The sequence below is a fragment of the Epinephelus fuscoguttatus genome, linkage group LG18 (genome assembly GCF_011397635.1).
Source record: "Epinephelus fuscoguttatus linkage group LG18, E.fuscoguttatus.final_Chr_v1".
Classification (NCBI taxonomy): domain Eukaryota; kingdom Metazoa; phylum Chordata; class Actinopteri; order Perciformes; family Serranidae; genus Epinephelus; species Epinephelus fuscoguttatus.
The window spans coordinates 17,870,184-17,893,564 of NC_064769.1; the positions used below are offsets into that span (position 1 = coordinate 17,870,184).

General features: G+C 39.7%; 2 protein-coding genes across 3 annotated transcripts; one reads left to right on the forward strand and one right to left on the reverse strand.

Annotated features, from left to right (window-relative positions):
- Positions 1-469: 469 nt before the first annotated feature.
- On the reverse strand, positions 470-9,405 carry lman2la (lectin, mannose-binding 2-like a). Of its 2 annotated transcripts, XM_049603450.1 has the most exons (9): positions 9,210-9,405; positions 7,202-7,320; positions 6,103-6,220; positions 5,926-6,008; positions 5,740-5,772; positions 5,051-5,212; positions 4,138-4,252; positions 3,462-3,581; positions 470-2,439 (listed from the first exon to the last, which is right to left on the reverse strand). In XM_049603450.1, exons 1-9 carry the CDS (start codon positions 9,397-9,399, stop codon positions 2,297-2,299), a joined length of 1,083 nt encoding a protein of 360 aa, XP_049459407.1. In that variant the 5' UTR covers positions 9,400-9,405; the 3' UTR covers positions 470-2,296. The 2 variants fall into 2 exon arrangements, with proteins under 2 accessions (XP_049459407.1, XP_049459408.1); XM_049603451.1 differs by lacking the exon at positions 5,740-5,772 and having other exon boundaries at positions 471-2,439.
- Positions 9,406-12,667: 3,262 nt separating this feature from the next.
- On the forward strand, positions 12,668-22,336 carry mtfp1 (mitochondrial fission process 1). The gene is made up of 4 exons (XM_049603452.1): positions 12,668-12,805; positions 16,813-16,940; positions 17,216-17,448; positions 18,793-22,336. Exons 1-4 carry the CDS (start codon positions 12,739-12,741, stop codon positions 18,857-18,859), a joined length of 495 nt encoding a protein of 164 aa, XP_049459409.1. The 5' UTR covers positions 12,668-12,738; the 3' UTR covers positions 18,860-22,336.
- The last annotated feature ends 1,045 nt before the right edge of the window (positions 22,337-23,381 follow it).

The following is a 23,381-nucleotide window of genomic DNA, read 5'->3' on the forward strand; positions in this document are numbered from 1 at the left end:
TAAAGTAAAGAAGAGTTAGCAGTTTGCTTATCCGCAGGTACATGGGATGTGTGTGGTAAATAATGTATGTCTTAAAATCTACTTAAAATGATTAAAATGAGGTAAAAAATAGAGAAAAACACAATCAAATTTTTTTTTAGATTTATTAGTTAATATACGTGGGAACCCTGCCTTTTGCACAGTCCTGGTATGATATCATTTGTGAAGCCTTACAAAAAGCCCCCTTGAGTGCTTGAAGAGAAATTAACCTCAAGCACTTGAGAGTGAAAATGTCACCCCACCCAAACATGTGACAAAGCTGAGATATTGATCTGGAAGATCATCACACAGCGGTGTGAGAGGCATCTCAGGCAGTTGGCCTGAATTATTGACAGGATGTTATGTCATCAAAAATAGGAGTGTTGCCCAAAGCTTTAAACGCTGGGGCAGGTTTAGTTTACAGAATGGGTTTGATTGTTTTAGTTAAGTTCTTTATTGCTTAAAACTATTTAGTTTTAGTTTCAGTATTAGTTTTAGGTATTTTTCTATTGTGATATGAGGGTATTTCTCAGGGGCAAAGTTCAAAATAGGTGTATGCACCCATGCCCTCCTGCTTTGAGTGTTGTCAAATTTAACCAATTTGACAAAGACTAAAACTAAAGACGTTTAAGTTTTAATTTTTTCTACAGTCTTTATTTTTATCTCACTTATCTACAACATTTTTTCACTTATCAGAAGGTAATTTATTCTTCAAATTTTTATCTGAAGCACAGATCTAAAACAGAACAGAAACTATCCTTATGTTGTTGCCATACTTACTGTATAACCCACTTCACACCCAGAGGTCATGAACAGTATCATCAGGTCTTGATTGGTCTTTAATGAGTCAATACAAATAGTCCAGGACAAAGACACAAGACAGGAATGGATCAAAATAAATCACTGGATGTATACATGAGGCACAGGTATTCATACAAAACAGACAGAATATAAATAAGGTGGAGTGGTTGTCAAAGTGGCTACAGGAAATGAGGAAGCCCTCACTCATTGCACAACTGAAAGCAACGCACCACATAAAAGATACATGATGCTGACATGACGCCTGCGACTGTTTCCAGAACATATAGGAGAAGACGGGGGTGGCGCCAACAGCTGGTCAACACCTCCATCCAGAGGAGGCAACCTGAGGGCAAACCAGCATGTTGGTTCAGTTCACTGCAAAGGCATGTACGACACAGCAACACAGAGGTGGTGTTTTTACATACAACAAAATCATTTTAGTTATAAATGTGCAAAGAAAAAGTGTCAGCAGTGGGAAAGTAGTCACAATAAACGAGTGGTTGTTAAAATTCTCTTCAGTGCAGAGTCCATTTCTGACATTTAAACGCATCTATTTTAAATATATTTAAAAGGATTTGCTCTAAACTGATCACAAAACTTCCATTCTTTCAAACACACACATAATATCTGGATACATGAAAGCTAATTTTGTCAAAGATAAAAATTTAAATCAAACGTTTCCCTGAAGCACCCTAATCTTTGCCACATGCATCAATGAGACGGGTCAGTTTCCATAAGCTTTACATGATCAGCACACAAAAAAGGTCAAGCAGAAATGAAAAACAAAGAACAGCATTACCCTAGACGATTCATAAAAATAACCTAAACTAATGCCATGCATACTACAACAGAATGAGAATTTACAGCATACTATATAGCATACACCCAGAGTCAAAATGATTGAGTACAAAGCACAGAGATGCTTTTTCTAATGCAAAGAAGAGGAGAGATGCATCCTTCGTTAGCAAGGAGCTACAGTAAGGATAGCATCCTTAGTTTTTAGTGCTATTTGGCTAATGCTCCGAGTCATACTGCAGAGTAGGAACACATTGGATATTTACATATTGTGTTTCTCAAAGCCATAAAATCATCAGACAACTGAAATTAGTTAAAAAAAAAAGTGACAAAAAACAAAACAAAAACAAAAACAAAAACAAAACAAAAAAAAACCACGTAGCTGCTCATATGGTGTCATTCTGCACGTGTGCTGTGTCACAAGTACAGAGGTGGGGATGGTAAGGCCCAGTTGGTGTGTGTCAGGCAGGGGCTGCTTCATGACTTCCAATGATAAAGTTGGATGATGGCTTTTTGCAGCAGGTGATACATCTACCTCTGTCTCCTGTCAAAATAATGTTGTCCTCAGGATTAAACAACCTGCTGCGTTCAAAGCAGTGTTTCACTTCCGTCTCAGTGCGTTTGGGTCCACGGACTGCAGTAGTCATCACAATCACCACCTCTGTCGTTTTTCGAGTCTTTCTCAGTAGAAGCGCTTGCGCCGGCTCTCGTTCCAGTGGCTGTAGACCACCAGGCCGATTACGATGAGGAAGATGCAACCCAGCATAGAGAAGAGCACGGTGAAGAAAATAGCTATTCCACTCATCCCTTCTTCAGTCTGACCCACTGAAACAGAGGACGACAGTCAGAGAGTAAAAGGAGTGAAAGAAAATGAGTTGAGAAATAAAAAGGAGGGATGGAGAGATGGGAATTGAATGTGATAAAAGATAAAGGAAGAGTGACAAGACATAGTTGCTTTAGAACCACACATTTGCGTAGACAACGGGCTGCATCATGTTCTCCTACTTTTAAATTAACTACGTGTGTTACCTCAGGATTCCACTAGAGGGCACACCAGAGCACTTGAACCATATCATCTTTGCCATAACTTCCAGGAAGAAACCCCCCACCTCAGGTACATGAAATGAAATGGCGCTGAGTAAACACTGCTCAACTGATTCGTTTTTAGCCACTGAAAAAAAAAGGGCCACCTTGAAAAATCAAATTCAGTTTCAGTGTACGATACATTTAGAATATTTCCACTGCTTTGCCTTTCTGATGGGGAACCGAAGCAGTTATCTTAAAGCCAGTCATTTTAGGAAACAGGAACTGCTGGTCTACCGCTGCCCCAATCAGTTAGTGTGTAACATAAAGTGGTGAAAATATTCCAAATATAGTGTTCACTTACACTGATATTGATTCTTGAAGTTTGGCTTTTTATGTGGCTAAAATGCGTTTTGTAGCGGCCCCCGTCTGCACAATAAGATGGACGAGGTCACAGGGACCTGAACTTTGATCTCTGACCACCAACATCTAATCAGTTCATCCTTGAGCCCTAGTAGACAGTTTTAAAAGTGAGAGCGGCGCCATTGTAGATGGTATATATCAATCACATTGTGACAATGTCGAGTACGTTTCTCTCGTTCTGCTAACACTACTCCCTACTATTCATTTGCATATTGCATCTTGCAGAAGGGTCGTGTCACTTTCTGAAGACGTGCACAACCAATGTTTGAAATGGACACAGGAAACCATGGACACCATGTGCACACGTACAGGCAGTTAAACACAAGTATATCTCTGGCTTAACTCCACAATAACATGTGTGTGTGTGTGTGTGTGTGTGTGTGTGTGTGTGTGTGTCTTACGTCTAAGGAGCTCAAAGTTATCCACACTGGGTATGGTTATCTCCTCCTCCTCCTCTTCTTCCTGTTGACTCCGCAACACCGTCAGCTGGTAGAGTTTCAGGGAAATTATATCATGGTTGTCTGTAAATTGAGAATCAGAATATATGTTGGTCAGAAGTGATTATATTTGATTAAAGGGGCCTCACAATTTAGCTGCAAGTGTTTAGCAAGAAACCCCCCCCCACTGCAAATCTAACTGTGTAACCATTTGCTATCAATTCATTTATTTCCTTTAATGTATAGACAATTTAAATATCAAACTCCCAAAATGCAGTTGGCTTCAAGCCCGCCTGCTGCCTGTCTACATAGAAAACAATGTATTTGAGGGTGCAAAAAAATGTTTATGTATCTGTCATGGCATTACAAGCTACAGTATATTCATCACTTGTCAGTAAATGTCTGTCTTACAAAATGCAAGGCTTTGTCCGTCTCTCCTAAATCACTGATGCAAACACAGCCAAGCAGGAGCAGAAAATACTCTTCAAGGAGCCGTTTAAGCCAGGAGCTCTAACAATATTTTTTTTTACCTTATAAAATAGGCAGACTTTGAAACTAGGGGGAAATAAAGTACTGTGAAACTGGGCACAGTAAATCACCATTACTGGGGGAGCTGTTTAAAGCAGCAAAAGCTGTTTACCTGAGAGGTCTCCAGTGATGGCTGAAGCTCCAAAATAATAGCCTTTGGGAAGCCGCACTCCAGGTATGTCCAGGCAGTCCCTCCACTCATGTTGCCCGTCGATGTCTATCATTACCTGAAGAACAGAGGCAATGCAGTGACTTATAGAGGGTTATCTCAGTTTTGTTCACAAAAGCAGGTTTACTGAGTTATCTAAATGACTTTCTTTGGCAAAATGTAGAATCAGCTATAATCGTGGAGATCAACTTCATATAGACGTGTTCTGAGTTTCACTCAATTTCTTGGATCAGACCCTGGACAATGGGGCTGCAATTTAGAAATACTCTGCTCTCTACACTCTCAAGTTTAGTCCTTAGTTCCCATTCCTGCTCCTGTGATCACATCACCACTGTCCTAAGTACTTAAGTGTGTTTTATGATCAATAGTTCAGTAGAAATGAACACACAACTCAATGCTGCATTTTAGATGACAAAGTCAGCTGTTTTTTCTTGACTGACAAAGACATGTAATAACTTTTGGTATGTATCTAAGAGGCTGAAAAAACTCCATCTTAGTTTTACTCTTTGCTCCTTTGGAAAGACTTTGACAATCAACAACATTTGTTTCTCTCTGTGTAACTCCCACACCATTCTCAATAATTGCCCTGTACCTGCCTGTACCTGCATTAATGGAGCCTCCAACTGTTATTATTCTGGTCTGTTCGTGTCTGTGCTTGTAATAAGAAGCTATTTTCCAGTGTAACCTTTAAAAGGGCGTTGTACGCATGTTCTGCCAACTTAAATGACTATTAGTAGGTCACATCAGCCCATCCAGTATATGCTAACAACAGGGGGGACAGTTATGGACATGAGGAAGTGTCCATGTATGTTGAGCAGTGTTGTTATTGTAGATAACTGAAGAAGGAGTCTCTCACCGTGAGCCTGCGGCGGACGTATCGGATGAAGAGGAAGGTGTCATGTTTAAGGTTGCGCACCATGGCGTTGCAGCCTCCAAGCTCTGTGGGCCTGCCGTCCCGCTCGTGGTCGTAGCTGATGGTGCCGTTTCCAACCATGGCCAGAACGAAGGGGAAAATCCTCTTGTGTATCACAGGGGGAAAAGAGAGAGATGAGGTCAAAGCCTTGATTTAAATAAGTCCCTCATCACACGCTGTTATAGCATTTGGTGATGATTCTTTTTTATTAGTCAGAGAGGATTTTTAACTGGGCTGCTCACACTTTGCAGCCAAGTCTGTAATCATGCAGAGACATTTTCACAAGACGCTGTTTTCACAGTCAACAGTCCCATGCAAACTGTAGAGATGTCTGTCTAAAATATCATGAGGCTTTTGTCATTCATAACCATGACTACTGTTCCCTATGATGTCAAAATACATAAATTTGCAATGGTCTATTGCTTTGATTGAACCCCTTGGAAGTTTATGTTACTCTGATGAAGACCACACAGCAAACACACAGCAACCATGCAGGGATCAAAAAACACCACCGTATTGTTTCAAACTTAAGGCCATGTCTACAGTCAGCAAAGCATGCTTAAGCACCAACTGATGTTGTATTATGAGGTTAAACGCAGGACTGGGATCAAATGTTCCAAAAGCCGGTTTACCTGTGTGCGAGGCGTATATCTTTTCTTCTGAGCCTGTCTCCAAATAGTTGCACAAAAGAACACAAAGATGGCCCTTTTACACAAATTTGCAAGAGCACTTGTTGATGGCTTGCACTTGAACTTGCACTCAACCCTACTGTGCTTTCACACAACATAAGAAACCTCAGCAGTGCTACTCCAGCATACCTCTAAGTGTTTCTCCTCGTTGGGATATGTGTCCACAAACACACCCAAGCCAGTGAAGTTGTCCACATTTCCAAACACAGGACCTGTAAAAGAACGAAAAGACAGTGTTGATAGTGTGTTTTTATAATTAAAATAAGAACTTAGGTTAGGTGAACAGTATTTCCTGTAGCATTTTACCTTTCTGCGCCCGTTCCTTAGTGTACCAAATGGCCAGCCCATCACCATTCAAGTTCTTCTTCCCTTGCCCGTGAATCTTAAAGTGCACCTGCATCTCCCAGTCCGTCAGATGGCAAGGCTAGAAAGACACACATGTTAAAAAATGCCACTGAAATACAGACTGTTAAATCCAACAAATTGGCAATAAACATAAAAGAGGGACACTCAGAGATTCTCAAATTTCAGATTTTTAAGGGGTGAGGTTAAGGTCTTTGGTAAGACCCAGCCCCCTTAAAACCCCACTGACCTGACCAACATGACATTATACTGAAGTCTGGTTTCACTTCTGATAGTTTTTTCTGTAGTGCTGTGTAAGCATCACAGAGTGCCTTGAGGTCAACAAAAGAGGAAACACAAATCAAAGAGGAAACAGCTGATCCACTGTGGCTCTCAGTGGCCAAAGTAAGTATAAACAGTCAAGTCTTCTGCTAAGTCAGGTGGTATTTGCATTGGCATATCAGAGATATGAGATATTTAGCCAACCACAATCATGGGCAGCAGATGATGAGGGTGTTTATTTTGGTTGGTGTGAGATAAGATCAGGGTTACAGCAAAGACGATGTAAGACAAACTGTCTGGAAGCAAAAACCTCCTCCCAAGCCAAACCCATACATAATAATATCTACTTTACTGGCTGAATAAAACCAGTTGAAACCATTTCCAAACAATACAGTAAATACCTACTTACAGTCATTGACAGTCAGTGCAGTACCCATTACCAACAGGCTTCTGTACAAATCTTTTTGATATTTCCAAGCCTTTGGTGACCTGCTTGGTATGCACTGAGTTGCCAGTTTAGCAGCATTTACATTGATGAGGTTAGACTAAATATTATAAACACCTTCATGACGACAGGATTCACTGCAGGGATGTTTTATTAGGCCACATTAATTGTATCTTGGTGAACCTAATAACCTTGTAACTGAGTGTAAAAGCCTGTTTAACACCTCTAATCCTCCCTTTATTTTGCATCCTGTGTAGCTATCCTGTTGTCGATATTTAACAGCTGCACATCACAAGTCAGTACTTCTGCAGTTTACCAGCGCATATGTATACTCACAATGCGGCTCCACACTGCCCCCTGCCTGCTCTGCATGTCAGGTGTAAGGCGCACCTGGTCGGTGGTTACCATGGCATCCCCTTGCAGCTCCCAGTGGGAAGAGCCTAAGGATCCCACACCTGAGTACACAAATAGCACCATCATGGGACGAAAAAAGAAAAAGATGACACAGCACAATAGGGTCTGCCCAGCCTCTGCTTTGTTACTGAACAAAACATCTGCTGCATGTTGTACTGCTCTTACTGTATTCATTACACATTGTCCATCCTGTTAACACAGCTAATACTGCTAACACTGTCCATTTCATTTTTAATTGGTTTTAATTTTTGGTAAAAGTCAAACATTTATGGGAAGGCAGTGCAGTTAAATAGAATAATCTAAGAAGTGCTCAATCTGCCTGTGACGTATAGAAATGGTTTCTAATTTTGGTGATTAAAAACACTTGCTGACATTTATGGAGTTTACAGCAGAAATTGATATAAAATAAAAGTCAAAACAGGATTTTATGCCTTACAGTGTAATGAATAGAAAATTCAGTTCAACAAAAAATCAATTAAATGACAGACTTATAGTGAGGCATTTACAGTTAAAGAGTGTTGTTGGTTTCATATTATATGGTAAACTGAACTGGGACACAGTGTACAATAAGCAACAACTGCATGTAATTCCTACGGAAGTTAAATAACAGTGTGGTCATGCTTATTCGGCAGAAACTCGTGTACAGTTGTTCACATTTTTATTGTATTTTTTACATAATTATTCTGGCAACCACAGCTGCCAGTTTTATTCAATAACAGGGTTTTTTTTTTTTTTTTTTTTTACAGTGACCTTACTATCTATTGTATGTATTATTTATACTACCACTAGACACATTAATTTGCACTTTACTATAGAGATGGGAATCACCCAAAGCCCCATGACATGATATTATCACGACACTTAAGTCACGATGCAACATTATTATAACTTAAAACATTTTGCAATATGCTGAGTATTGTGATGACATATATTGTGATTTATTTATTTTTTTTAACTGCCAATTATGTCTCCTGAGGTAAACTTTCTCAACATGTGTTTTATCAAACAAGATAAAGTTCTCAAACTATTCATCTCACTTCTGTCATTGTTACTGCAAGAAAATGTATCTAGTTAACTGAAAAAGCATTTGATTTTATAATCTAGCAGGCTTTCAAAATCTGAATTTGTATTTGCAATATTAATAATTTCTGTTATAAATAAATCTTTACTTTGCGTCTGTGTACCGATACAATATTGCCTTGCTAAATATAATACTTTTTATGGACTTCTAGTTAGATGCTAAACTGCCTTTCGTTGTCTCAGTACCTGATTTCCAGTTTTACTCAACTAACGCAGATGGTTTTCTAATTCACAATAAAAGTAAATTGATTCACAATAGTCATTTTTTGTACTTTGAATATAAATTAGGTACCAGAGTTCATTAAAAAAAGCATCAAAATAAAGCTTGTTTATCCCATCAAAGTACAAGGCCAGGGTCCCCCCCCCCCCCGGTTCCCTTGACACATAAGGCCCAAATGTCCTTTAAATCTTAGAGACACCCCTGCTTACACCTGAACTGTGAAGGGCTGCAGTTTGAATTAACTGGCCCCTGGACTACTGTCATTTGCAAGAGTGGACCCAGAGCATAGCACGTTGAGTGTCCCTGCTGTACTCTGTGCAGTGATACTGAAGTTTAATCTTAAATAATATGTTCATGTCACAAAAAGTAGAACACACAAAAGTCTTAAATGAAGCTCAATGTAAGGCATTAAATATGGTTTATGTTTAGCAGTTTAACAGGCTAAATGTTACAGCAGCAAGATTTATTTGAAGACTGAACGCGTTTAAAGACAAATTGAACATATTAGGAAAAAAGAGCTCGAGTATAGCAGCAATTCAGTCGTTAATGCTAAATTATTCTGGAAACATCTGTCCCTCAGCCCGCCCCTGTGACAGCCTGCGAGGTGTATAACGGTCAGGATAACGTTACCTTGATACGGCTTGGAAAGGGAATATTCCCGCTTCAAAAACTCCTCCATTTCGTGGTCATCGTCGGCCAAACACTGACTTGTAATAAATATAAGAAAAGCAAAAGTCCAGTACGATGTCAGAGGCATTATTTTCCGTCTGAATGGTGATTTGAGTTCCCTATAATGATAGTTCCTGCTGGCGGCAGCCATCGTAGGTCAAAGCTCAGCCCACTGAATCGTCAACTTCGTTCCCATTGGCTCACTGTGTTGCATGGCTTAATTCCATTGGTCCGTTTGATTGTCAATCAGAATAAACGCTTTTGATTGGATGTATTGTGAAAGTGTTTCAGAGAATGTCAATAGTGGAAATAAATTAAGTAACTTATTAAATTGGAGGTGTGCAGCAGAGGTGTTATAAGCTTCATTTTGACATTTGAATCCTTTTGGTAATTCATGTATTCCTTGGGAAACCCGTGAAGTGAAGGCTTTATTTGTGGGTGCAGCTTTATAACACCTAAAATTAGTTTGAAACCTCTGCTGTAATAAATATTAGAGACGAATATATACATAAAAACAATGCTGACTTCTTCCTGATGAACTCACGTGAACTTTTTTGTTTTGTTTTGTTTAAGGTTGAACTTAAATGAGATTAAAAATCCCCAAAGAAAAACAATTAGAACTGTGTTTAATTATATCTCCTGCCCCATGATATCTAAAAGAAATTCAATTTTACAGATATTTTCAAAGATATATTCACACGTTATGAAGTATATGTTTATACTTTCCTATAACTCCAAAAGCAAAGAAATTCCTTTTAAAACCTTAAACAGAGGATATCTGTCCACTGACTTGTCACAACAACAATTTGATATTGAAACCAAAAACTGTGTATCCTGTGACCACACTGAAACTTTATCATTTACAAGCTTTATGGCTTGATGTACATGACTGGCTTTCCCCCAGAAGTTTTTCAGCTTGAAAACTTTTCTCAAAAGGATATTGTTTATGGACTCATCATGGACAACAGTAAAGAATTTTTTCTTTACACAAATCCAAATATGTGAAGGTGAAGGTGTTACATAATAAGTTTCTTTTTTATTTGAAAGCCCTTAAACTGATGAAATACAAAAGTGTTTAAGTATCGTCATGTATAATTATAGTAATTGTATGAATGAATGATGCATCCAGGGTCATGGTTTAGGTACTGTCTGCATGCAGGCGTGTGAGGAGGCTCCAGAGTGTGTGATGGTTAAGGTACTGTAAGATAACTTTGTAGGTGTTTAGACTCCAATGTTAGACATAACTGTGTGATGTGTGAAATAAATACACTATAAGGCTGATTCATTGTTCTGTTGCTTAAAGTTTTTGGTATGTCTTTGTCCATGTGTGCTGTGCCATAAGCTTCTCTGATCAGATTTGTCTTAAGCAAAGATCAACTGTGGCTCATTGAGTTTGTTTATTATCATCAAAATTAGAATTACTGTACAGAAGACAAAAAAGGCTTTCCATATTTAGTCAGCTTTTGCCTTTTGGGTGATGTTGTTTTTTGTTTGTTTGTTTTTTAACAGATGCACAAGATTTTTTCTTTGCAGTGCTCTGTTAGTGGTCTGTTGGCTAAGGCTCTGGCTGTGCCCCGAGGGGAAGGGGCCCAAGCTGCTCTGCCAGCAAAGAATAGAGTCCTTTGAAATCAGCCAAACTGTTGGACTCAGCTTTTTGTGTCCCCAGTGGTGGTTGTGGCCTGACAGGAAGGGGCTCAAGCAGTTCCCCCAGCACTGAATTGAGTCTTTGGGCCTCAGCCAAAATACTGGACTCAGCTGTTTGTGTCCTGTATGGTGGCTCTGGTTGTAGCTGAGGGGAATCACTGTGGTTGAGGCTGAGACTGTGGCCGAGGCTGTGGCTGCGGCCCTAGAAGAAGGGGCTCAAGTACCAGCACTGAATTGAGTTCTTGGACCTCAGCTGAATAGTTGGACTCTATTGTTTGTGTCCTGGATGGTGGCTCTGGGTTTGGCTGAGGCTGTTGCTTTGATACTTTTAGTTGAACAGAGTATTTCAACACTGTGGTATTGCTTCTTTTTCTCCAGTTAAGATTTGAGTACTTCTTCCACCACTGGATACAGTTTACTGATAACCATTACATAATAAATGTCCCACTCTTGTTTGTGCCCACTGAAGACTCATTCATGTTTCCTTTTAATCACCATTTTTGACTTTTGTAAATCCTCCAGGCCCTGTAAATGTTCTGTGTATATCCTCCACTGTTAGGATCGAGCTCCCCCTGTGATTCACAATGAAATGGGTGTACTCAGCAGTGGTAAGTACACATAATTTTCAGTGATAACTTATAATGGTAGACCCCCAATAAACATGCTGTCTGATGACTGGGAGCAGATGGTGCTGAGAGTGTTCCTCTACATTGGTATGCATGGGATGCTGAGAATTCCAAAACTCCGCTTTCGTCTCCATGTCTTATGCATTGCCCTCAAGCACACTAATAATCAGCAACATCATTCACATACTGCTCATCACTGATGGTGTTTTCACAACATACAGTCCCTTTTAAACAAACTTAACTCAGTCCTCTTAAAGTGGACCAAAAATTGGACCAACAGAAAAAGGACTTAGTTCTTTTTGTGTTCACATTGTCAGTTCATTTGAAAGATGACTCGGTACTCTTTCTGGTCAACTTCAGCTCTGATGGGGCCTCAGTCCTCTTTCTGTTCATACTATAGCCTATATATATAATATATATATATTGACATAGTTTTGTTTTTACTTTGACATGGCACTGCAGTGTGGTTATGAAGCCCATCGCTTTCAGATGAATTTAAAAGTGGAGGAAAACCTTGGTGTGTCTGTGTTGTAGACTGTTGTTGTTTGATGTATTCTACATTCCACATCTGGAGAGGTGCATAATCTTCCATGGTCCAAACTACCTCGTCCTGCCACCTTGCAAGTGCTACAGGCCAACATGGTTTTGTCTGTTTTTTCAAGCATCCTAGTGCAACAGCATGTGATCTAGAGGTAAATACAATGGCAAAGAGCAAAGTTGACCTGGAGTGCTTTGTGTTCACAAGGCACAGGTTAAGAGATCCGCACCCTGGACTCTAAGCTTCAAGTCCCTCAGACCCCTCTGAGGGGTCTGAGTTCTCTTGGAGAGTTCAAATATGCACAAAAACTACTGAGTCACAGCTCTGAGTCCATTGAGAGGGCTGGAAAGGACCAAGTGTGAAAACACCTTAAGTTTCTTGGTATTGCCATTCCATATACTGGGGGATAGCTAATGAAAATAGAGCCTTCTAATGGCAATCATAAAAAAATGACAACTGCACTGTAATTTCTCAGATTCCAGAGAACAATATCATAAAATAGTAGTGGTAAATAAAAATATCATAAGAACAAAAATGCTAATTTTGGACAGTGTGATTTGGGTGTGTACTGTCCCTTTAAGATCACGCCCCCTTCACTGCCGCTGCCGTGTGTCGGCTTTCTCACTGCTCACCCTGAATTCAGTCAGCACAGCACTAGGGGATGGAGTAAGGGAGGGAAAGCATGGATCCCATTGAAGAAAAAAGCAAACCGGTCGACATTTATCGCGACACATGGGTCCGCTTCCTAGGTATGTATTAATTTATAATTTGTGGTGGCTCAGTCCACTGTTTTCCTTCAACAGACTGTGAAAGATGAACGATACAGAACAGAGATTTAACGTTACACTGGAGCTGTCGTGACCCTGGAGCTGTGTGCTAAAAGTTAGCATACTTGGCTAACCACTGTTAAAATACTATTTATAGCAAGGTCGTTTTGTTACCACAGGACGTAATGGACGACGTCCAACACTGGACGACAGTACCGTTGTTCGGGCTTTGTTTCTGTAACGTTAACTGTTAGCTTACGTATTGTGTTAGAGTTGTCTCTGTAGGTAAGGACTGTCTCTAAAGAGGTAGTTGTTCAGCAAGTTGAGACAGTGAGTCACACACAACCACAAAGAAACGCCCGTAGGCATAACCAGGCTGAAAGATAAAGCACAGCTGTGGCAGGAACAACTTCCTGTTTGCCTTGTTGTCCTCCTCTAATTCAAACACCAGGGTCATCATTAACATTGATTACACCGTCACCCAATGAGCTGTCAGCTGAGAAGGGCATGTACAGTATAGGTGAAGGGCATTCATACTGCAGCAGTTTCCACTGTAACGTTATAGGCTGTACCTCTGGTGTCTTTAATCTCTTGCTCCCCCGTGGTTTACACTGGCCTGCAGTGACCATGTAATGTCATGTGAATCCGTTGATCCTCTCCATAAAATCATAATCTATTTGCTCACATCTTTAATCCTGCATGTGCAGTGAAATATCTCCATCTCTGCACTGACATGCATGTAAACAGACATTTAGAGTTGCTCCTACATCAGTTTCTAATATCTGTGTGCTTTGGGTCTTAATAATGAGCCATGTTTTGAGGTGAATATTGGAATTTGAAAAAAGTAATGTAACTCAAATTTCATGCATTTCTTCTTATACTTGATTTTTTAAAAAGATTTTAAGATAATACTATGCTTGTGATATTTTCTCCCTTGAAATGGTTACTTACACATCATGCGTCTGCACAAATGTTTGCCAAACGTGCATTTCTGCCTAGCACTGGAATCCCTGGAACTCTATTTTATGTCTGGAAAAGATTGGTTTTTTTACATTGGAAAATCTGGGATGGTGGTTATGCAACACAGACTGGATTTAACCCGAAATGTGGCATTTTTATCTAACCAAACAAGCAGGAAAGTCCAGAAATAAGCTTATTGGAAATTCTGAGCTTTGCTTCATGTTTGAGCACAGTCACTGACACTGACAGATTTAGTGGCATCAAGCGCTGGAACTTTTTCCCTGTGCCAACTGTAACCTCAGGTTTAGGACTCCTTCAGTTTTCATTGTTCAGGAGGTTTTTTTTACCAGGAACTGAATTGTCCGCAGAGGTGTCTTTTTCTCCAAAACAAGTCGATCAGGTGATTAAAACATTAAAAAACACAGAATAGTTTCACGCTACAAGTCAGTGTTTCTCCAAGACTATTCGGCTACTCGCTGATGAGCTCTAGCTCAGCACCTGCTAATGTGTGCTAACCTTTTTTCTCTGATAACTTAATATCCAAGTTCAGGAGGTTTTTACTGGGAACTGAACTATCTGCAGAGGTCTTTTCCCAGCAATTTTAACAAATAAAAACACTGAATAAAGTAGTTTCATGTTAAAAAAAATCAGTGTCTTTTGGATGCTATTTGACTCATCACAAAGGGGCTGCTAACTATGGTGGCCAACACGAAAACATACAAGGCCCTTTCAAGAGCCAGTGTTTGATTTGTCCATTCTGGGCTACTGTACAAACATGGTGGTGCAACATTGCGTACTCTGTAGTTAAAATCAGCTCTTTCTAAGGAAATGAAAACATGATGGTTCATATTTTCAGGTTGCTATACACTAAAGAAAACATACTTATCAAGTTATATTCAATTTCAGTCAGTATATCTTCTTAAATCCTACACACTGGACCTTTAAAATCGTGACTCACAAGCCCTTGCTCACAGGTCACAATCTGGCCCTTGTGTATTATACCAGGGCATGGCATACCTGCAGCTAATCTTATCTGTCATTATGTTTATTATACCAGTACAGCTCTTATCACTATATTCTCACAGGTGCTTCTGGAGCTCCAGATTCAGTAGTTACTTTGCTGTCACCTTCACTGCTGCAGTATTAAAACAAGCAGCCTTGAGCCAAGACCAGGTTCCATAAAGTTGTCTTGTTCTCCCGGCCAGCCTTTTCCCCAGCAGACATTTTGACTTGCCATAGGAAAGCACAGGCTCAGTTCCATTTAAGGGTGCTACTAAGTCATAACAGTGTGACAGTGAGCCAGCATGAACAATAACAGGACCATTGCTGAAGTGTACTCTGTGTAAAAGGCCTATATGATCACACTGGGATGTGAGCAATGTCTAGTGGGCTCTAATATTTTTATTTTTTCTTTAAAGTCTGTTTTAATTCCAGTTTTCATTGTTTAGGTCCTTAAACATCAGGAGTGCATTATATAAAAATGGATATGCACTGTACCTCTTCACTTTCACAGTTTTCAGAAGTTCCCTCTCCATCAGGATGTTGTATTTGTTGCAAACAGCAACCAAATGTTACGTAAACTCATATTTATAGTCATAAGCACTTACTGCACCTGTGGTTTTTGTTGTGATGTGCAGATTTTCTCTCTCCCTGTCTCTCTCATGGGTCATTAAGTGTCCAGGATATGTCCTTGTGGTTCTAGGCAGTGCTGAGTTTGGAGTTAATAATCATTGTTTGGAGTACTGCTTAGTCCTAAATGATCACGCCTGGTGTTTTTGAGTTTGAATATTTTGATGTGCTCCTTGGTTACTGCTTAGAGACAATTGGAAGAAAACAAAGCTGTCATGTGATTTACTCTCTTACCATAGCTGAGGAAGCATGATTCACTCCTGCATCCTTTACTGAAGGCTGAATTTCAATGAAATTCTGAAAGCAAAACAGAAATAGCTGTTGAGTGGGGTGTACTCACAAATCTATCTCCCTCAGTGTTTGTTTGAAAAGTCTTCCGTCCTGTAAACTCCACAATTCTATAAAAAATGGGAGGCCAAACTACAGCACCCCAGGAATACTATGTGAAACTCTGTCAGGCAGGATGCACCAAAACAGCTTTATCTATCCTGATACCAACCCCTCAGCTCAAGTCATCTGCAGACACCAGTGCTCTGTTTCTTTTTGAGGTAAGGTAACATCATTGTGGGATCGTGGAAGACCTTTGGGCATGAAGTAACTGATAGCGATAAGTTTCAAACACTTAATGCTGCTGCTGTAGGAGATCTAAATCATCCAGACTTTACCAAACTAAACAGTACAGTGATTATCTTAGTTGACACCCAAGATAAAATCTTGTGTGTATTTTGAAAATTCTCTAAGCAGTTAAGGGGATTATCTAAATTTAAATAGAAATCTATAATCTGGATCTGATCTTGATTTGATTGCAAGAGAATAAAGACTAGGAATCTTGTATTTGATGAAGCAAAGCAAAACTGATGTTTGTTCCTCATTTATGCAGCCAAAAACTGTTACTTGGTAGAAAATAAGTTGCGACCAAGCAGTGTTTCATTGGCTGTGAAATGGTTGCTTGCAAAGTCAGGACTTCCTTAAGATCAGTGAAGTGTAGTACCAGTACCACACATAAAGACAAACCGCTACATCAGAATTCCATCTCACCATGCTCTGATAGTTCTGTCGTCATTGAACCAAAGATAATATCTCCCATGTGACTGGAGTTAATTTTACCAGTGGTTTTTACATGTACCGCGGCGTATGTCGCAGGTGATTTCTTTATAAGTCAATAAGGGCGTTTGAGTCATTCGAGCCTCATGGAATGGGTGTTGCATAATTTTCCAAATGGTGCTCTCCAGTTTCACTGAGACAATGTCAAAGATAAGGGGGAGGTTTATTAGCCTCTTGTATGTTTCAGGATCTATATGGAATTTTGAGACACTATTGTAACCTATCTAAGGTCATGATGCCTTTAGAGGAGACCAAGGAGGTTTACATCTTATTTGCATTTGTGTGTGTGTCCACAGGTTATGCCAATGAGGTCGGAGAGGCTTTTCGTGCTCTGGTACCTGTGAGCTTTGTATGGGGCAGCTATGCCGTGGCCACTGCGTATGTTACTGCTGATGCTGTGGACAAAGGGAAGAAAGCAGCTGTGGTAAGATATTACCATTAGTATGTGTTGTCTTCATTAATAACAATCATATTGGTTAGATTTAAATTATTGTGTTGTGAGAAAGGGGTGTAAATAAATATTAGGTCAGCATCATCTTATATCAGGGCTTACAAAGGATTAAAAGATAAATCTAAGGGGTTATGAGATGCTTTAACAGAAAGCAGAAAGAGATATTTCTGCACAAAAAAAAGAGAAACTAGAAATTAAATTATGGTTGTTACCACTCTCATTTTCTGTTTCTCCATCTGTTCCTTGAGGCCCACGGGGAGAACCCAGGGAGGACGACACGGGTAGCGGTGGCAGTGGTGGACACATTTGTGTGGCAGGCCCTCGCCTCTGTGATCATCCCGGGCTTCACCATTAACCGTGTGTGCGCTGCGTCACTGTACATGCTGGGCAGAACCACCAAGTGGCCCCTGCCCGTCCGCAAGTGGACGACGACAGCTATAGGCCTCTCTACAATCCCCTTCATTATCACTCCAATAGACAGGTTGGTACAAGTGTATTTGTTGCTTTGTATGAATAAGGTTTATGCATGTTGCTCATTACGTAAGATTGATTTTAAGAGTCAGGCTGCTCACACAGTCCTGCTGCTGGAAAACGTAGCCTTTTCTATGCGTTTTGGCCTTTGTAGATTCATTCTAGATTGTAGCACATTATATTCACCACAGTGAAATTACATATTATTGTTATTTTTTTAAAGTTGTGTCCTTTAGTTGTTTGAATCTTTATGATTAATTTTGCTCATCCAAACAGTTATTCCTATTATTCCTATTTGACTGGTCATCAGTCACCTGAATGTGCTGTCATCTGTCATTGTGGCTTCTGATAGCTGTCAATGAGTCGGCTCAGTTGATGTGATGTATCCTCCACTGTGCAGAGGATTGTGGGCCAGAATAGCATGCTGGCTTGCACACTGCAAGATAAGACTGGGTGTAGTAGAAGAGGGTCTCTTCTTCTTCTTCTTCTTCTTCATTTGGAAAGAGATTTTTTATATCAGTGATTATGTGGAAGGGAATCTTTTAGAGAACCAAGGAGGGGAGAACCACATTTTCAAAAATACCTGTGTCCGTGTGGACTAGGCCCACAGTGCTATGCTTTTTAAGGGGATGATTGAGAGAAAATATTTGTCAGATGTTTTAATATCTTAGATTGGAACAAATGGGGTTAGAGCTGAGTCCTACTGATTACAGGAATTGAACTGAACAAAATGTTTTTGATGCTTGAAAATCATGATTTAAATAAAAAAAACTAAATTGTTATTGGCAAAATGATGCCAAATAGTTTAGAGTTCAATTGTTTGGCTAAGTGCAGCAGAAGTGCAGCTTCTGTAGCACATACCCCTGTCAACAAACCTAAATATACCAGAGCATTGCAATATTATACTTAACCAGAGACATTCCTCCATTTAGAGGTGGGCGATGGGGTCCAAATTTTACTTTTCACATGTTTTAAAAGTGGATTTTACCAGAATATTTCAAATATACAACTACTTTACATGTTTTAAGATAAGAGCTGGTGTTACTCATAATCATACTGTTGTTTTTTAACTTCCTTTAAAGTTTTGCTAGAATATAAGAGAAGTTAATTATTCACACACAGTTTTTCACTCTCAGGTAGTAAGATAGGATCCTGGTCTTCTCACCAATGCCCAAACATTGACAACAACATAACACTTAGACACAAACATTTCAGCTCCTCTTACCTTTATTGCCACAGCTGCTCTTGTCAAGCGAGAAAAACGTTTCACAGATCAATTCTGCTTTTATGAAATGGATTCAGAAATGCTGTATTATGCCTCCAACATCACGTTTCCACTCTCTGTGCCCTGCAGGTCAGTGGATTTCCTGCTCGACTCGAGCCTCCGGAAGGTCTATGGTGAGCAAGAGAAGCACAAATAAGGACAGACCATGCAGGACAAATTGTCCCCGTCTGGGTAGAGACCAGTCCACTATATGTCGACCTGTGCTGGTTATCCACCACTGTGAAGCACTACGGAAGTGTGAAGAAGAATTTCACGGAGCAAGACTCCACAGTTAGTCAGAGATACATATAATAAAATCGATTTATTTCAGAACTATAACATTTATATAAGTAAGTTAAATTGCTAAAAGTGAAATACCCTCATGGGGATCCTTTAACCTCTCAGGGCAATCTGGGTAGCGACACCAAAAAACGCTTAAACAGGAATGTAACAGTATGACATATGTAAATATTCACAGTACAATCCTGCTTTTTAAAGTATTATTTGGCAGGGATACAGCGTGCTGTTATATTCCTGTGAGCCTTCTCACAGAGAAAGCCTCCGAGGTTGCCCTCATGGTTCAGAGCTGTGAGCTCAACTCCTGTCCAGATGTCAAGGTGATTTAATACAAATCTGTTAGCTGTGTTTATAGCCATATGCTGTGGTACTGTATTGACAGGCCAAAAAAGCCAGTTTGCCATAATGTCCCTCTTATTCAGTACTTATTTAAAGTTTGCATTTGTTGTTTTGTTTTGTTTGTTTCTGAAAACAAAGCTGCCTGTTACTTTGAATAGCTGTTTCAAGGGTTTGTGATGCTGTTTTTCATTGTTTCATTTTACCTTGCTTTTGGTTACGGGAGCCAAGGTTTGCACTGGGGGCATTTCTTACACCACAGTTACACTCTGTATTATTCTATGTGGTATATGATTCTCTTAAAGGGCGGGTCCATCTGTTCATTTACGGGTTTCTCAAATTAAAACACCCACTCAGCTGTTAGCAAAACAAGGTGAAATTGATTTATCATGGTGATCGCTGCTTAACTGAAATGGTTAGTTTGGATTTGTTGAAGTGGGTTTGTATAAGGTACTTATCCATAGTCAGTGTAATAGTTTCACTGCTTTACGTTGCAGTGAGATAGCCACCAGATTCCACTGACAAAAACAGTAATTTTACCTGGCAGAACAAGGGAGTTGCTGTTCAACAGCTACCTCAATCTGTTAGTTTGTCTTTTTGTTTGACTTTCAGATCCAAACTCACCTGGCATCTATAGCCAGGTGAGTTTAGCTTCTGTGCTGGTTAGGGGGATAGAGAAATCTTGAAAAGCCACAGGAAGACTAGGGGGGTTTATATGTAGCAATGTCATCATGCAGAAAACTAAGTCAGGTCACATGACTTAGGCTAAAAACTTTAAATAAGGAGTCCTAACCTTGGAGTGATTAAGGAAAGTTCTCAGTGCGACTCTGAGCAAGGAAGGGACAGAAACTTACCTGAGTTTGGAGGTGTGGTTGACCCCATTGTTAGGTGATGCATTCTTTTAACAGTTGTGATTGGTTGTCACAGCCACGCCCCTGTGTGAGCCTGCAAGGTGTGGACACCCAGTGGAAATGAGATGAACTGCTGACTGTGAAAGTGTTGTCATTGTTAGTGTGATCACTCTGCTGATGGAGGGTTGAGACAGATTCAAGTCATCACTGCTGCACTGTTGCAAATTTACAGTTTTCCAAATATCTTATTACTGTGATCATTTTATTTCTGGTTTTGGTGGGAAATGTGTGTGTACCCCTCATGAGATCAACCACACATATTATCACTGCACTATCTAATCTGTAGCATTTCATTAACTCACTGTCATCCACCGTTTTGAGAATATTTTTCCGACCTCTTGGTGTTTCCACTATTTTCTCCTTTGCTTAAGAAACTCTTAAACCCCTTAGAAGTCCTCCTTCCTACTCCAAACAGTTCTTCACCGTATGAGCTCTTTTATGGGCTAAGATGCTCTGTGACTAACTTAAATCTTTACATGGACCTAGTCTTAACTTTAAGGGAAAATTCAAAGAAAACTTCACAATGCCAAGAATTTTCGTCACTAGTAGCAGCTCTTTGTACTAGGAAGCTTTGTAGATACGGCCACAGAATAATATAAAAACCTTTAAAAAATGCATGGACCCACCCTTTAAACTAAGAAAACTTGAAGTCACATCAAGTAGAACTTCACAAGTATTTTAACTATTAATCACCAATATCTAAACTGTCGTTTACGAAGTCTGTAGTCAGACAGTGTACAATACTGTAACTTCTGAAGTCTGAAAACGTTACACACTCAAGTTTCAGACATCTGTAACTAATGTAGACATTTAAATCTTAAATCTGTCTAGCATCAGCAGTCAAGCTGCTTTGAAATATCAGTCCTACAAAAAAGCTCTAAGCTTTGGTGTTACAATTTTTAACGCCTTTTCCTCATTGTGGCACAAGTGTAGATATTTTTCATCCAGCACAAGTACATTAAATGTAGTGTCTCAAACACCTGTTGAGGTCAGTGTTGCACCTATGCAGAAATGGTTTTAAGGGATTCTTTCAGATATACACAGGTGCTGTACATCTGTATTATTTGCAATGCTTTTCTTCGAGGAGCCAAGTCATATACTGTGTCTCATGCTGAACTATGCAAGGGAAACTTGGGGAATTCTGAATTACAAGGGATTGTTCTCCCTCTTGAAAATAACTTATGTGGTTACATAATATTGTGAGATAGAAAAGGGAAATCTGAAACTAAATGTAGCTTGAAATTTGGATGAGTGTTCGTAAGATAAAGAGGAACATGCTGTGTTTTCTGTCAGTGAACACCAGTGTACCATTCTAGCAATAACTTTTGTTCTGTGTGTCTGTGTCACACCTTGTTCTCTTTGCTATGAAGGATGTGGTTGACTTTTTCACACAGAGACATATGCTGAAAGACAAGATTGTGAAAACTTGGGGTGCACCATTATGTCTTTAAATTTATTTAATAACCAGTTAGGTCACGATTCTCAACACGTGTTGACTTTCACCTTAAGTGCAAGAGTAGAGACCTTTTTCATGTCTGGCAGTTTGACTCGTTATAGCAGGGAAAGCACGAGTGTTAGTAACACCAAAGTCAGAAGTCTACACATAGTTTCTTTAAATGTCCCAATTAATTGTGCACAGTAACATGGCTCTGGACTTGGGACACTTAAATGTAATCTACCCATAATTAATTACACATGTGCTTTTCCTGCTTTAATAGACCTATTGATGCATCCTTTGTGAAAATCTATATATTCATACTTATTTTTAACATTTCAGATTGTACACAGAACTCCATTGTATTTTTATTGTTGCATGCCGCAAATGAAAAAAGGAACGGTTTACTTTTTTTTGGTAACATTTTTAAAGTTTCCTCATGTGGCAGCGAGTTTGGAAGTGGGTTTTATGAGTCATACTTTCAGCCTTAACTGAAACAAAAGATCAAACCTCAAACTTTGTTTTGTGTGCTGTGTAGTTCACAATGTGGAGATTTTTTTTTTTCCGAATGTGAAAGCAACTGTTGAAAGCTGTAACAACTTCTGAAACACTGGAGAAAAAAAATTCTGTTGTGAAATAAATGATGTAATGACAAGTGTGTTTGATTTTTCTTTTAAACCACACACATCACAGTTTAAATCACTAATGAATACAGTTCTCTCTCACACAGGCTCCGCCTTCCACTGGACTCTATGGGTGGGTCCAGTGTCCCAAGGAGGCGGGGTCTTCACACCATTTGAAAGTTATGAAGCTGGCATTAAATTTCAGCAGCAAGAGTTGCATACATCACCATGACCACATGACCCATACAAACACAAACAATTTGAGGGCGATTAAGGCAGAACCAATGAATTACTTTCAGGCTTGCATAAAATCATACTGTGAATTTTACTGTCCTTGTTTACTATTATTTGTCAGTTAGGAAATCTTCCATGGCTTTGCCCTGTAGACCAAAGTTGTTGTTTGACAGCTTACACTTACATGGTTGCTGCCACTGGCTGACAGATTACACTTGAAGCAGACCCATTCTTTGTTGAAATGGTTCAATATTGTACTTCTACTTTTATTAGCACATGGAGAGCCTCCTCTCTACAGGCCCTGTCCTTCCTACATCGCCCACTGAAGAAAGTGTTGTAGGATAGTGGGCAGATTTGTGTTACTGCTTCATGTACTGTGGGGTCTTCAGGTACTCAGGTAGGCATGTCCTGATTGGCTGGCTATATTTATGTAAATTTCAGTGTGTGTATGAGCGCTTATGATTGGAAGAGAGTATTACCCATGTGGTGCTTCTCAGAGTCAAATAAGGATCCTTTAAGGACTGAATTTCAGGAGGCTACATCAGGACTGAGTCCTTCTTTCATACCTCATGCATGAGGTATCGTCAATTCTTTGCACACTATTTGCCAGAATTGAAGGCGGGGCCCCTTCCTGATGAACAGATGGGCACTTGCTAGCATATTTAAATTTGTGTTCACTGAATGCAAGGAAGGAGTCTTGCTTAGTGTCTGAAGGACCCAACTAGGAAGGACCTGTCCTACCGAGGAAGCATCCTTGACTATTGTCTTTGGGTACGTTACAAATCGCATAGTTTTTCTTTTTTACTTTTAGCAGGTACTGTAGCTTCCTATAAAAATACGTAT